This window comes from Homalodisca vitripennis, chromosome 2 (genome assembly GCF_021130785.1).
Source record: "Homalodisca vitripennis isolate AUS2020 chromosome 2, UT_GWSS_2.1, whole genome shotgun sequence".
NCBI lineage: Eukaryota > Metazoa > Arthropoda > Insecta > Hemiptera > Cicadellidae > Homalodisca > Homalodisca vitripennis.
The window spans coordinates 232,842,886-232,858,681 of NC_060208.1; the positions used below are offsets into that span (position 1 = coordinate 232,842,886).

General features: G+C 33.2%; 1 protein-coding gene across 5 annotated transcripts in view; it reads left to right on the forward strand.

The window, feature by feature from the left end:
- LOC124355489 (CREB-regulated transcription coactivator 1) overlaps positions 1–15,796 on the forward strand; it is a 66,371-nt gene continuing 50,575 nt past the window's right edge. For 4 of the 5 annotated variants that reach the window (XM_046806640.1, XM_046806642.1, XM_046806643.1 and 1 more), the window contains exons 1-2: positions 7,156–7,311; positions 11,943–12,210. In XM_046806640.1, coding sequence (XP_046662596.1) covers positions 7,171–7,311; positions 11,943–12,210 — 409 coding nt within the window. In that variant the 5' untranslated portion in view covers positions 7,156–7,170. Of the gene's footprint in view, positions 160–7,155; positions 7,312–11,942; positions 12,211–15,796 lie in introns of those variants that run through there. The other variant, XM_046806641.1, reaches the window with a different exon arrangement.

The window sequence follows — 15,796 nt, forward strand, 5'->3', positions numbered from 1 at the left end:
CAACAGTTCGTGGTCTGCCAAAAATTGAAAAGCTCAGCAGCCATCATGGCGAACCCAAGAAAATTCAGTGAGAAAATAGCTTTACATACGGCTAAACAGGCAGAAGAAACTGCAGCGTTTGAGAAAATAATGCGGGAAGTGTCTGATGCAACAAGTAAAGTAAGTACTAAAGAATTTTATGAGCTTTCTCTATTATTTTATATAAATATTGAATCATCAGTTCAAGCACATCATAGGCCTATTAGTTCTAGAATACATTGTAATGTTCACTTGGGCTTTTTAGATTAATACTGTATATCTTAGATGTCTATAGGATGTTTTATAGCTAATTCTACCATTATTTTAATGTTGAAATTCCACATAGTTTTAGTTTGACAGAAGTTATCTCTAATGTTTTACATCTTGCAGATAGATATGACCCTCTTGTTAGTAAACAAATTGTTTTTGTCTTGCTTATCATGACCATAGTAGATAGTATCATTGAATTTTTTGTGGTACATTTTTGTGTTACAACTTATCATGGATTATTAATTATTATTTTAAAATTTATAAAGTCACACATTTATAGCCAGTTTTAGACTTGTCTTCTAATTATTTTATTCCAAAGGGCAGTTCAAATTGCATTCAATAAATGCAGGCAAATTTGTTTTCAGTTTATATTTACCAGTTCCCACTATCATTTTTATTTAATGGAATCTAGATCAATAACATTTTAGATGGGAAATCTAATTATATTGTTCAATTTATCATATATTTGTACTAAAATGTCAGTTTATCCATCCTAGTCTCTTTAGAATTGAACAGTTTAGTCTTGTTTGTGTAGGAAAAATGAAGCATACTGTTTAGTAACTGAGATATATGCTACAATGTTTAAAAGACGAATCGAGGTTTACAATGAGGAATTTCCTGGGTAAACTTGTAATCTTTTGAGTTTGAAATTTCAGAAATTAAAAACAGGCATTCTTAAGCATTTTACTAGATTTGTTGTTATTAAAAATAATTTGAATATATTATAGACAATTATGACTTGTGTGGCGTGATTTTAACCAATGATAATTAGTTCTTATAGAGATAAATCAAGTTCTGATATAATAATTTAAGGAAGGTTCAGCCCCTGAAACAGAACAAATCTATAATATTTTAAAATAGTATGATCTCTTAAAAGATTTGGCACTTTGGTATTACAGCTGGAAACCACTATTTTTGGATGAGATTTTACTATTGAGAATGTATAAAAACCAAATTATTAGAAATAACAGACTTTATTTGACTTATTGTAAAGATTACATGTCATTATGAAGATCAGTTCTTGATTTCTACCTCCCAAAAGAAAGCAATGTCGGCGAGAAGGATGGTACTCTGTCCCTATATAGGCTACTACTTACTACCACGCAATATAAGTAGGTTTAGATTATGTTATCATATGTTACTAATATTATCAAAGTTAAAGATAATCTCTACAAGCATTCACGTGATCTGAACTTGAATTGGGTACTATCTTGAGGGATGTTTTTATTTTCACCAGAAGTGTGGGAAAGCACCACTGAAGCCAGGATCAACCAATTTTTCCAACCTCAGATCACATTGGACAATCTGGCGCTTGGTCTGAGGACGTATAAGTACAAATCAGAAATGCCTCTGGCCATCAGTGCGATAAAATAACTCTACCCCTATAAGCTTACATGCAAAGGATGATTTTGACTGACAAACACAGTTTTGAAAAATAATGGTGAAAAAGTGTGATGAAATCTATCATTTTTAAACAATAGGCTTGATATTTTTTTTTTGATACAACAATTTTCTTACTAAATGGACACATAATTGTCGTTTTTGGAGGAACCATAATCCGCATTGGTTCATTAAAGGCCACACACACAAAGGTCTCAGAAAGTGAATGTCTGGACTGGAATAGTTTTAAAGGTACTTTGGGATTATACCGACCACACCAGTATGAAGAACACAAAAATATAAATGTATAGAAACAAACATGATAAAACGAAAAAAAAATAACTCTTTAATTACAAAATTACAAACTTACAACGATTATCAATGGGGTCAGATTCCATTATATGCCCCCAACGCTTTAACCTTTTTCAATGAACTTAGAACGTTATAAAACGATGTAGTTGAGTAACAGAACTAACATTCCATCAATCAACAAGCATTTCCAGGTATTGTGATCGGTATTAATGTCGCTGTTATCTTATCTTTCTCGAGAATCCCGATTACTGCAGGCCGCGCGCGCGGCATCACATGATTATTTGAGTTTTTTGCACGGTACATAATTGCCTTTCCATTACAATTCAATTTATATTTCTGATCATCCCCTCTAGAATTTGATATTTTACTGACAGGTACTATCTCGAGGGATGTTTTTCTTTCGTTGACATTAGCGCGGGCTTCAGCGGGATGGCAGAGGCACTCCCATTTTGGGTGGCGGAGTGTGATCAAGAATAAAAACAAGTTTTGTGTTGTTTTTTCAATAAAGAATTTAGTTTTTGTTTGGTAATGTTTGTTTTCGTTGAATTTTTGTTTGGAGAAATGTAGGGGTAAAACACGGAAGTACAACAAAGCGACGCACCAGCTGAAAGGGCGGCGAGACTCTGCAATCACGTTATCTACTAGACCGCTCGACTTTGACCTCTGTCTGAGGATGGGGAGGGGTTTGCGATAAGACAATTCCTGTTTTACATTGACGAAATATTGTTCTACGCTAATCTAGTAATCAGTAAAAGCAAAATGTCAAATAACGATTCATGTCTGGGTGTGGTCGGTATAATACCAAAGTACCGTTTTAAAACATTATTGTCAGGCCGTTTGTGATAGACAGTAATCTAACAGGTGAAACCTACTTTGATATATAACAAATAACAATTTGTCAGTAGTATGTTTAAACTGAACATGACTAGTATGTAATAGATTTAGGATTTTAGTGTTTAAATTTTATTACAATTTTAACCTCAATGAAAGTTAAGGAGTTTATGAGAACAGTTCTAATTATGGATCAAGTGCATCCTGGTGAAAACACTGCCCATTTGTTTAGTAACGTGATTGTAGAGTACCCAGATAGTTCACCACTCCTAACAGGTGAAACCTACTTTGATATATTGACAAATAACAATTTGTCAGTAGTATGTTTAAACTGAACATGACTAGTATGTAATAGATTTAGGATTTTAGTGTTTAAATTTTATTACAATTTTAACCTCAATGAAAGTTAAGGAGTTTATGAGAACAGTTCTAATTATGGAAGTGCATCCTGGTGAAAACACTGCCCATTTGTTTAGTAACATGATTGTAGAGTACCCAGATAGTTCACCACTCCTAACAGGTGAAACCTACTTTGATATATTGACAAATAACAATTTGTCAGTAGTATGTTTAAACTGAACATGACTAGTATGTAATAGATTTAGGATTTTAGTTTTTAAATTTTATTACAATTTTAACCTCAATGAAAGTTAAGGAGTTTAAGAGAATAGTTCTAACTATGGATCAAGTGCATCCTGGTGAAAAAACTGCCCATTTGTTTAGTAACATGATTGTAGAGTACCCAGATAGTTCACCACTCCTAAAGGGTGATTTTTTGGTATGGTTCCTTAAAAGAAAGTATAAAACTAAACCAGTTAACATTAGATGAAATGAATAAAAAGTAGTATTTGCTTTGTAACACTGATTTTGAAGGAGTTACGTGTTTCCAGTGAATGAAAGTGTTACCAAAGGATAGTACTTGTTTACGTTGACCGAACCCCGTAATATTTGCTGCTGATTCATGTGAATAAGATTTAACAACTACTATCTTTCTCCAGTAATTGCTTCTTATTCGTAGAGTGTGGCATAGTTAGTCTTAGATTAAAATGTATAGATACCCGAGTATGAATATCTGTACCCGATAATAGATACAGAGTATAGATACACAAACTAACTAGTAGAGCTAAAGTTAAAGGAGTTAAATTACAATTTGGCTTGTTATTTTCTGCATTTATTTTATTTTTGTTACATATAAACCAAATTATTTATAAATAATAACTTTAAGTTTTAAAGTTTTTTTAAAGTATTGACATGAGTCAATAAAAACAAAAAAAGGTGCCGGTTTTTGGAGGTTTTCAACTAAGCTGCAACTTTGAACATTCATAACTCAGAAATTTTTGATCCTATTAGTACCAATTCTTATGCAAGATAGGTACAAGTGTACTGTTTTTGAGTATGTAATTTTAGGATTTTTTAATAATGTACATAAAAGATGTTATCAAATTACCCTTTTTAACTTTTATTCTTGACCACATGCGCTTAAAATTAAATCATTATTGGTGACATTATGGAGCGTGTAAAGTCATTATTTTGGGTGGGTAGTTTAGTAAACTATAGTTTAAAACTAATTCTAATACTGCTTTAATTGAACAAATTGTGATAATTTACTGCGGCCGGCACCTGCTTGTTGGAACATGCAAATCGCCAGACTACGGAGGCCAGTATAGCCATTCTCATCCCACTTGCACCCTTGAAGTTTTTGTGCATTAAGCGGGTTTAAGAAAGAATGTCTCAATTTTTTTTTTAACTGCTGAGTGTGTGAAATTGATGAGACGAAAGAAGAAACTTTGAGACAAAATATAGAAATTTTCACATGTTATGACCAATCCAGGATTCTAAGTTGGAATGGTTGAAGATGAGTCTTTGGAAGCACAAGATTTATATTACACATGCAAGTTTTTACTTTCAACGATGCCAATGGCGTAGTGTAGCGGGTACAATGGTTATCGGAAGATAACCAGATCAAGCAACGTTGAGCGTGGCTGCTGTTTGGATGGGTGATCGCTAAGCGATCCTGTCCTTACAAGCAGCCCTCCGGCCCAGCCATTGGTGGTGGTTCGGAAGTCACCTTTAAGCCGTTGGTCCCCAGGTTAAGTGTTAGAGAGAGCTTCTTAGCCCTAACTTCACCTGATAAAAAAAGATATCTTTACTTTACTGTTATAAGAAGAATAAGCAGCGTTATGTTCACACAGCTTTTTTCAGAGTACTATCAGTACTTTCTGCGTTATTAATGAACATAATCGACAAAAGGTAATTTGAGCATCTCATTGGGAAATTGAGCCTAACACGCTTATCTTGTTGTGCACCTCAGGAAAAAGAGAGTCAGGAGTTCTCAAATGAAGGGCAATTACTATGATGCAATAGATAAAAGAAGGGCAATTACTATGATGCAATAGATAAAAGAAGGGCAATTACTATGATGCAGTAGATAGTAAGGAAATAACAACTACTATCTGTGTCAGACAGCCTGTAGTAGCAACTACTTACATATAGCAGGTGTTTGTTTACTCACTTTGTTTCAATAAAATGCTATTAATTCATAATAGTTACTGCGACTACTTCTTTTTATTCACTTTGATCTGTATTGTCTTTGAACAATTTTTATTATAAATAGCTCTTATAGCATGTTGATCAGAAATGTAATCGATTTTATGTTTAGGTTATCAAGCAAAGGTCCATTTAATTTTGAAAGAGAATAGTTTAAAAAAATATACTTAGATCATACTTAGCCAGCATCAAAACCATTTGCACTAAAAGATATACTACTAAGTGAATATAATGACTTATTCGTAGAAGGCAATGGCCTTGTTAAATCAGCAAAAGAACATTTTAAACTGAAAGAGGGTGCGAAACCAGTTTTTATTAGAAATTGACAAGTTTACTGTATTCTCAGAGAGAAAGTGAGAAATAACTTGATCAGTTGGAAGAAGCGGGTATCGTAACTAAGGTGGAACATTCAGAATGGGGAACCTCAATTGTACCAGTTGTAAAGCTGACAGGAGATGTACGTATTTGTGCTGATTATAAGGTTTCCCAAAAAAGTTCATTAAAGATAATCATTATCGATACCCAGAGTCGAAGATATATTTACAGAAATGAACGTTGGAAAGTATTTCTGCTCACTAGATATCAGCAATGCCTACCTTCAAGTGGAAGCGGTTGACCAGAGTGCAGAAATGCAAATATTAAATACACATAACGGTCCTTATCGTATTAATCACCTAATGTTCGGTGTTGCACACTCAGTCTAGAACCTTAAGTTGACGATGGTCCTGTAAGGGTTAAATGGTGTGAATTTACTTTTTGACGATATCATTGTTCAAGGAGTGACACGAGAAGGACTACTAGAAAGATTAGGCAGTGTTTGAAAAGCTATGTAGTAACAGAGATTTTGATTAAATAGAGATAAATGCAAATTTTGCCTAAGAAATATTAAATATATAGAACATTTGATTGATGAAGATAGTCTACACAAAATCAAAGACAAGATTGATGCAATCACTCATTATAAACGACCCCAGAACATAAAGGAGCTCCTTCTTAGGCATGGCAAATTATTACAACCATTTTCTTCCTCACGTAGCTCCAATACTTGACCCTCTTCACAAGATGTTCAGTTTGAATAATTAGTGTTGTGTTTTATATTAAGTGCATGTTTTAGAGTTAGTGAAGTTGACACACAACATGGTAGTTGTGATTCCTGACTCACAAGCTCCGTATCACAAGCTCGGGTATAATTTGTTTATTTTAAACTAGTTTGTAATTATGTGTTAGGTTACTTATTTACCTGAAGAAGAGATCAGATTTCAGATAGGAGTTTTACAGATATCTTTTGATAAACACATTGTCATTATGCATAAATGATAACACTATATTCCTTTACCAATCAGAGCTATATTGGCTGGGTTTGCTGGTGTTTTAACTATGGCATCTTTAATACTGAGTGAACTATGTGGCCAAGCACTCTGTCACTAATCTAATGGCTTTAAAGGATACAAAATTGTACAGGTTAGTTATTGAAATGAATTGACTTTAGTAACGATCCAGGACGTAACCGGTCCATATAATTAATTTAAAAGCGGAACTCTTATGCAAAAAACTTGTAAAAGTAGGAGTGCTTCCATTCTTTAAAAATCCAAGTTTAATAATTGTTAGATGATTTCTAATTTGTTCAAATTTTAAGTACTGTAAAATAACTTATTTTAGTAATAATGTGAAGTTACTTAGGTATATTTTGCTGGTTGGTTTTGGTACTCATTGCATGAGAATATGGAGTGTTTTGTATTGTGAATTGCATGCAAGCGTATTAACTAACAGCTTAAGCTACTACTTCTTCTTTCTCTTTATGGCTTTTGTAGTATGGTTTGTGGTACTCTTATTTTACAGGGAAATCCTTTGCCTAAGCAGCATCTGCGTATTAACCAAAATTTGGGGTCGTTTCGAGGTGGTTCACTCCCAAATGTGAACAACATAGCAACTACCTCCTCAGTTGATCTTAAGGTATGCCTCCTCTCCTCGCACGATCCCTGGCTTTGCTATCCTCCCGTTCAATTGTCTGTCATATAAGTTTTAACAATTTGCTTTCATTTATTTTGTCAATGTTACAATTGCTGTTAACATAGAATTAACCATTACATTGAGGTTGGTGTGGTGACATAATCTATAACTAATTCTAACTGCTGCAATAGTGTTTAAAACTGCAGAATTTTATCTACTTGATAAATGAATGAAGGAGATACTAGACATTTTATACTATCTTTTTTTGTATTTTTACAAATACAAAATTTTCCAAGGCAGGTTATATTAATTTAACCAATTAGTCTTATTGTGCCGAAATTGAAATATTGTAGATTTTGAACATTATTAGTAAGACCTTCTCAAAATTATTATATTATATATATTTTTTCACTTTAGGTTTAATTATAATTATTGTAGTGTCGTCCTTTCATGAACAGTAAATTTAATATTAATCTTACTTTTGATCAGTTCGTTGTTTTAATAATTACTGTAAGATCTCCAAAACAGTATTAAATTACAAAGAATCAAATATATTTAATTATTATATATTCAAATTTATAATTGAGTTAAAAAGTAACTTTTAGTAAGGATATCATTGTAAATTGGCTAACATATCTAGTTGAATAGGACTATAAATGAAAATAAACAGTTTGAAAATTTATAAATCACAAATGTAATTAACATTTTCAAGTTTTTTGTGTATGAAGTCGTTTTAAATTATTCATATAGATGAAACTAATTCAAGGAGTAATGTTTATGATCGTGGTTTCAGATCTCAAAATATTCATGAATCTTCTTAACATACACTGAACAGGTTTTAAAATCGTCGGTCACAACCTGTAATAGGACTATTAATTAAACTTCCTAAACCGATGTACAAGGTATGCCACACCATGTGTCGCGCAACAGGCTTCTCTAAGGTTCAAAACAAAATTTCTGAAGTCTAAAACTCGTTTCACAATTGACAGATAGAATGACAGACAATCATATGGAAAAACCTTAGTACATTCCCCAGCAAACAAAGCCTACTAATAGATAGGCTTCAGTGACATAGCTAAATTCCATGGTTGGACACGTACCATCATAGAACTCATTTTTTTATGTATAAATGAAGTTTCATGGAAAATTTTGAAGTCTACAGAGGAAACCTTTCTCGAGATATTTTTGACACACGATAAATTCACATTTTTTTTATTAAGTTGGGTTACACGCCAAATCACCATAAAATGAAGTTGTACGTGTTGGAATACTTAAGCTACATGTTTTAATATGTCACGAGATTAAAAATTTGATAGCCAAATCCCATGGAGTGACATGCACTATAATTGAGCTCAATATGCAAATGAAGATTCATGCACAATTTAAAGTCTATAGTCAGTTCGTTTTTTATGTATCATGCAGACAGGCAGTAAAAATATATTATCGTTTTGCTACACAATACTTGTATTGTCAAAGCAAATAAAATAAATAAATGTGCCAGATATATGAGATAGTTTCTGGTGGCTTATCTTTTAATTAATATTTTCTTGATGAAATAAGTTTCAATGTGTCGGACTAGACAGCTCTGTAACATTTATGTTTTGAGGAGTGAAATATCTCAAGCATTAATCTAATGGCAAATCAAACATCTCTTTGCTGTCAGTTGGGCAACTGAGTTAATCCATCAGTAAAACTAATATTGAGCTTATCACATTACTTAACTTACTTGGCTTAGGTAGTAATTTGTTATTGTATGAAAACGTCATCATGCCTGAATCAGATTTTGAACCCTGGTCCCCCGGGTAATAAGCAAGAAACTCCTCTTGGTGGTTGTGTCCAATCTGTCACTCACCCATCCTTAATATCCTATCATGGATGCGCACAAAAGCTGTGCAGAAGACCTGACAGATTTGTTCTAGAGGTTTCCTAAGTGTTTTCCCAGTGAAAAATCTTTTATCCATTACTGCAAAGAAATTTCAATTCCCTCACTGTTTAGTATGGGACAAATTTGTACTGTATAATGGGCAGAGTACTTATTTTCATGTATTTGGTAGAAACATTAATCAAATGTCCTCAGTGGGTCTTGTGAACCAGTCCGTATTCATGTTTATGTGTGAGTGTTTTTATGTATGTGTGTTCCATCAGTTGTAGAAAAAATTCTGGAGATAAAAAATGTTAGATATTTACTAAACTGTATTTGAGGTATAATTGTAATTTCCTGGACACTTTTCTTATTTTTTATTTATTATCTAAAGACTCTTGGTAATTTTATGTAACCATTTAATGGACTAAATAATAAAAATTTTAATGAAAATCACCGGAGTCTTGAAAACATTTCTTTTTACTAATAAATTGTTGAAAAGATTGTTGTGTACTAATAAATTGACATTTATTGGTTTCAAGGTATACAATCAAATTAAAATGATTTATAATCAAATATTTTATTTCATGAATGAAAAAATATACTTACCATGAATGGTGTGGATGAATTTTGTGTTTTAAGACCTTTTTTAGTTTTGTACACAAGATCCAAACCATATGCAGCTTTTGATTGAACTGCTATTAGTGTAGAATATTAGATGTGTCTGCAGTTCTTCTTTATGTTTTATTAGAACTAGTGGATTTGGTGTTCAAATCGGAGCAATACCACATGTCAAAAAAATATGAACTCTAGTACGCAGTGGTATTTTCCAACATTTCAATTTTTATCAGTAGTTACTTGGCAATGATTTTGTCTGTTACTTATAAGCTTCACTTAATGCATGTTCTATTGTTGGCTGGTCTTCCTTACCTATATTTACTTGGTTCATCTGAAGTTGTCAATGTTATTTACATTAACACTCTTGTTATTAGGAAAAGCAAATAACGAATTGTAAATAAGGATGTGATATATAGGGTTTCCATAAAAGAATTCCGGAGTTTTGGTATTTAATATTTTAATTAAATCAGAAACTTAATTTGATATGTTATACATAATTTTAAAGGTAATGTAACCAAGATTCTTTTACAATTAAGTAAATTTAAAAATGGCACAGCACACATCAAAGCAACATTCTAGCTTTCCCCATGTCCTGGCCAGCATATTTGGGGTGACAGTTGCTATGCAAGCAAGTATCCGTTGCCTGAGATGGTTTTATATTTCGAATCTTCTCTGTATATACGAGGTTCTTTACATGTCTCCAGAAGTAAAAGTCTAAAGAAGTCATATCTAGACTCCTTGGAGTCCGAGGAGTAGTTCCGTCCCTTCCAATCCACCTGTTGCCGAACCGAGTATCGAGTGTTTTCCTCACATGCAAACTAAAGTGGGACGGTGCTCCATCTTGCTGAAAGTGGATTTAGCTCTTCTCCGCCTCAATGTTTTCTAACTGAGGAAAAAATGCTCCTCCAGCATGTCACAATAGATATCACCATTGATAGTGTTTTTAACAAAAATGAGGGGCCCTATAACTGTCATGAATGAGGCTACACCAAATTTAATCTAGGAATTCCTAACTCTCGAGGCTGTGTCACATTCTCTTTTGATACACGAGGCCTACCAGGCGACTTATTTCAACACTCTTCCAGCTTCTCTAAATGCAGTTAGCCACTGAATGGTTTTATCAGCAGGCACATCATTATAATTGTGTCGAAAGTTCCTCTGAACTGTAACAACTGAACCAGTTTCTACAAGCCAAATAACACATTACACCTTTTGTTGAGGTGTTGCCATTGCACCACACTAACTGAGTGAGTGTCTGCTATGGTATTATCAAAATAAACAATCAGCTTTACTGCCAACTACTGTTGGTGAAACACCCAAACCATTGATCAGGCAACAGATGCTTGTGTGGCAACCAAGATATGGAAAGAACTGGAATATCGTTTTGATGTGTCCCGAGCCACTAGTGGGGCCCGAATTAAAATATACTGAATTGTAAAAATGACTTGGTTGTATTACCTTTAAAATGAGGTATAACATATTAAATTAAGTTTCTGATTTGAAAATATGTAACCTTAAAACTCCCGAGGTCTTTTGTGAAAACCCTATACAACTAGTTAAGATAGAATATCATATACCACTGCTATTTTAGATCCTATGCGAGACAACTTCAACAATCTGTAAGATATCAGCAAAATCTTTTAACAAGCACCTCATTTTGTGTTCAAGTAGTTGCAGATCACTAGATGAACAATCAATGTGTTTGACCAATGTTAGTGGATAAACTACTTTCTGAATACACTGTATTATAGCTGTACTAAAAGATAAATGGTAAATAAAGTGTAGGTAGCAATAAAATGTGTATTTCCTATGTCAGTATGCAACCAAGAAGGTCTACAGATTGCAGTCAATAGCTGGATTCGCCAATCATAATAGACTGTAGAAAAACACCTTCAGTCATAGCGGAGTTCTCAGTGTGAACTTTTTTTTATCTTCCATAGTCAGGGCATGTCTTGGTGTTGTAAACTGGTTGTGCACTAATAGAACATTATTTTTTTATTCCACTTCAAGGATTTTATTCCATTATCAAGTCTTATTTTCAAGATTTTCAGGCTCATGATGGAACATCAATTTTCTTAAAACTTGTTGAAATTCTTACAGTTCTCACATTGTCTAAACGAAATCATATGGTGCTAACAAAAGAAAACTGTTTCAGTCGGCACTGAGCAACCTAGAGGAGATGAAGTGCACGAGAGGGGACCCCCAGATCGTGTATAGGGAGCGAGGTCGCACCATGGGGGTGGGGGGGCCCATGCGGTCTCGTCCGGTAGAGAAACGGATCGACACGTCTCCTTACTCAAGTGGACCGTACCTCTCGCCCCCACCCACGGACACCAGCTGGCGGCGCACCAACTCGGACTCAGCACTACATACTAGCGCGCAGACCAATGATTCCCTGCACAGTCCCGGCTCGCAGAGGAGAAGTGAGTCTAGTTTTAACACATTAATGCTTCAATATTTCAGTATAAATTGATGTCTGACTTGGGCACTGACTTTCAACCATACTCCATTTTGGAAATGAGTAGTTTTCATATGTTCTACATTAATATTGTTTTGATTGGGGAGTTGAAATATCCCCAAAAAATAAATTTGAAAGTAATTTTGTTAAGGAAATTTTACAATTAAGGACTTATAATAAATCATCATCCTTTTACTATTATTTCTCACTTCAATAATTTCTTCCATCAGAAATAATTTAATGCCATCGCTATTAAAATGGGATAGTATAATTTTTAAACAGTTGGAGATAAAAAATTGAAACTCACAGGGTAAATCTAAATCAATAGTGAGTTTTTTACATATTAAAAATTTATGGTGTTGCCTCCTGCAGGGAGGGGTTGCCATCAACTGAAAATTTATAAATTGTAATCTGCTTTTTAGAAGCATTTTGATAGTGGAATATAAAGACAAGGATTTTGGCACAAACTTTGTCTTCATCTTTTTATTTACATATTTTAGATCAAAGTTAAAATTGAGCCGTTAACAAAAATTCGTAAGTTTAACCCATTTGAGATCAAAAATGTCCTTCAGTTTTTATCACACAAAGACTAATGACCGTAGTGCCCATTGTAGTTTTATGCTGCAATGTACTCAAAATTAAGATAGATTTAATAACCACATGTGGTTGTTTGTATGTAAAATTTGTAACAGAGAAATTAGTTCAAGGTTTAAGTTTAATATAGAACGTATTCTTGTAAATTGACTTATACAATAAAATATAAGGAAATTAAATCTTGTTCCCTTATTTTTAAAATTATTTTTGCTTAAAAGCTTAAAAATAAAAATAATTTGAGTAAATTGCTCCAAGGCAAAGAATGTCAATAGGCTAATGATGTGTATGAATTACATTTATTGCAATTTGTAATTTACATTGCAAAGTAATTGTTCTTGTTGTGATGCACTGTTATCACATTTAATAAAATACGTATATAATTTCTGTATTTAATACCACAATAAGGAAATTGAGTTCTTTCTTCACTTAGTTGTTTCGCAAACAGTTGTGTTAATGTACTACTACTGCGTATTTTGCTGCTAAGTAAAGAATCATAAAATTTAAATTAACAGTTGTTGCTGTTATCTATTTTTTCAGGGTCATTATTAAGCTCTGGAGGCCTTAGGGTATACATTGTACACTTTTTAAATGTTGCTGGTTGTATGCCCTTAATTTTTACCTCTTTAATTTTTGTGTTTTCATAATTCTTAATGTCTTAAATATGTGTATATCGCTCAAATCATAGAAATTTTAATCAAAGTTTATACTGTGGAGTTTTGAAAAAATATTTAGAGCATAGACTACTAGATGAAATTTTGGTCAAGTTAATGAAAGGGAAAACTTGTCCTAAAATGTTACATTATGAATCATTACCTCGTTATATTAGTTATTCTTGAAACATAGGCTCTAGTAACACAATGTCCTATATAATTTTTTATTATCACAAAGTGCTGCACATTGGAATAATTCTTTAATAAGTATGTGTTGAGGTTGAACGCACCCTAGTGTAGTCAGGATGTCTAGTGTGAAGATTTGTGGCACATGGTACGCCTGGACTATTGGAATATTGTTTATAGTCTTTAAATGAAACTTTAATGAATTTTATATGAAATCGACACCTACTACCAGCGCAATGATAATAAGTGGACTGTATTGTAATACAGATATCTGATGCTATCTGTCCTAATTATTTGCAATGTGGAGAGCTGTTTCTCCCTACCCTAGTGAGTTGTGAAACTAGACTAATTCGAGAAGAGTGACTCTGAGCCCTTGTCCTGAGGTGGAAATATTGCTCTTCCCACGAGGCGTGAGGTCCAGCCTTTCACACTCCAAGGCTACCCTACCATAAACTTGGGGGCGACATCCTTTGGTTCATGGAAGGCCTACTTCTATTCTTGTCAGGGAGTAAAAGCTCTGTCGCTTCCCACGCTCTGGGAAGTAGCAATTACCACCTCTAGGCTACCCTGTCATAAATATTATAGATATCACCTGTAATATTTAAGACTGCACCAGTTCTCCCTCTAACAATAAAATAATGTCTATATGAGCTTATTCTAAGTTAATAAGCTGATTACGATATGCTTCTATGCAAGATAAATTAACTGTATTGAGTAAACAAATAAAATGAAAGGAACCAAGGTGTGGCCATAACTCTGAGAAAAGAAACAGCTGGTTGGTTACGGAGCCAGATTATTGTTTATCTGACCAAAATGTTCAATTGGTTTTCATGGCTATACTATGGTGTAGAGGAGAGGATTACACGTACAAATGATCACAATGCAAGGGTACAACCCATCAAAATACTTAATAACAATTTTGGTATTGTGTTGTGTGCAGCTACAGCGCAGAATTGGCCATGCAGCTTCTGCATCTTAGGTCACATAATGCGTGATCCTGACCAGATTAGTGCAGTTAGGTATAACATAAAGGGGCTGTATAAGTGGCACTTGGAGCTAGACCACATACTCAATAGACATATTTATCTTTAATCTTGAATATCTACTCTTAATTTCAGGATTAGAACACCACACTTCCGTTTCAATTTTTCCTGATTTACGAATTATTAAAAAAAATCAAAAGTTTTTAAACTTGACAATATTGTTTTATATTGAATTCTTCATAATGAATAAAAAAGTTGATATAACTACAAATAAGAACAATTAATACTGTTATATAAAGCATTAGTGGGATTGTTTTGTGTAATACCAAAAAAAAAACTAGGGGCTGAACTAATATTTCAAGTTTAGTATTTTGTAAAAACAAGAAACACTTTTTTATAACATTTTTTATTTTATATCAAAAATAAATTTTTACAAGGACCAAATGCTATTTGAGCATACAAAAACTTAAAATAAGTTCAATTTTTAACAAGATAAGATGCATGTTATGCTTGGCTTATGTGAGAAAGAAACAGATTTAAGATGGCATTCTTACAGAAAAAGGAAAATTTACTTATAAGCTTTGTATTTGGGTGTAAATTTAGATATTAAACTTTATTATTATATATTATGTTCTTTGGTAAGGCAAGTTTAAGAAAATTAGATCGAATGTAGCTATACTTGCTACAAAGAATGATTTGTTAATAAAAGTAATCTTCTTTACTTTACCAACCTTTTTCTGATTTTAAGTCTTAAAATTCAGTAAAAGCTATTATGGTTTTGATTGCACAGATGACTGTTTGGGTCAAAAATTAACCCAACTTTTCTCAAGGTCTAGAACCTCAAGGTACAAATAGCAACTGAAGATACCAAAATGCCTCCATTATGGTAATGATTAGTAAAAAAATAAAAGGCTTTGATTATAACCACAACTAAGCTTAGTGTCAGTGTATTGTTATTAGTTAGCGATGGGTTCACCCACAAACCCATCAAGTCACATGTTTTTGAACTATACTAAAGACAAAGGCAAGCACCCACAATCTTTTTATACTCTCTGTTGCTGAGTGTGACTTCCAGAAGATGGAGTTTTGGCTAGGAGATCTTTTAATGTGTCCATTTAGAGGTATGCTTCATAATAAC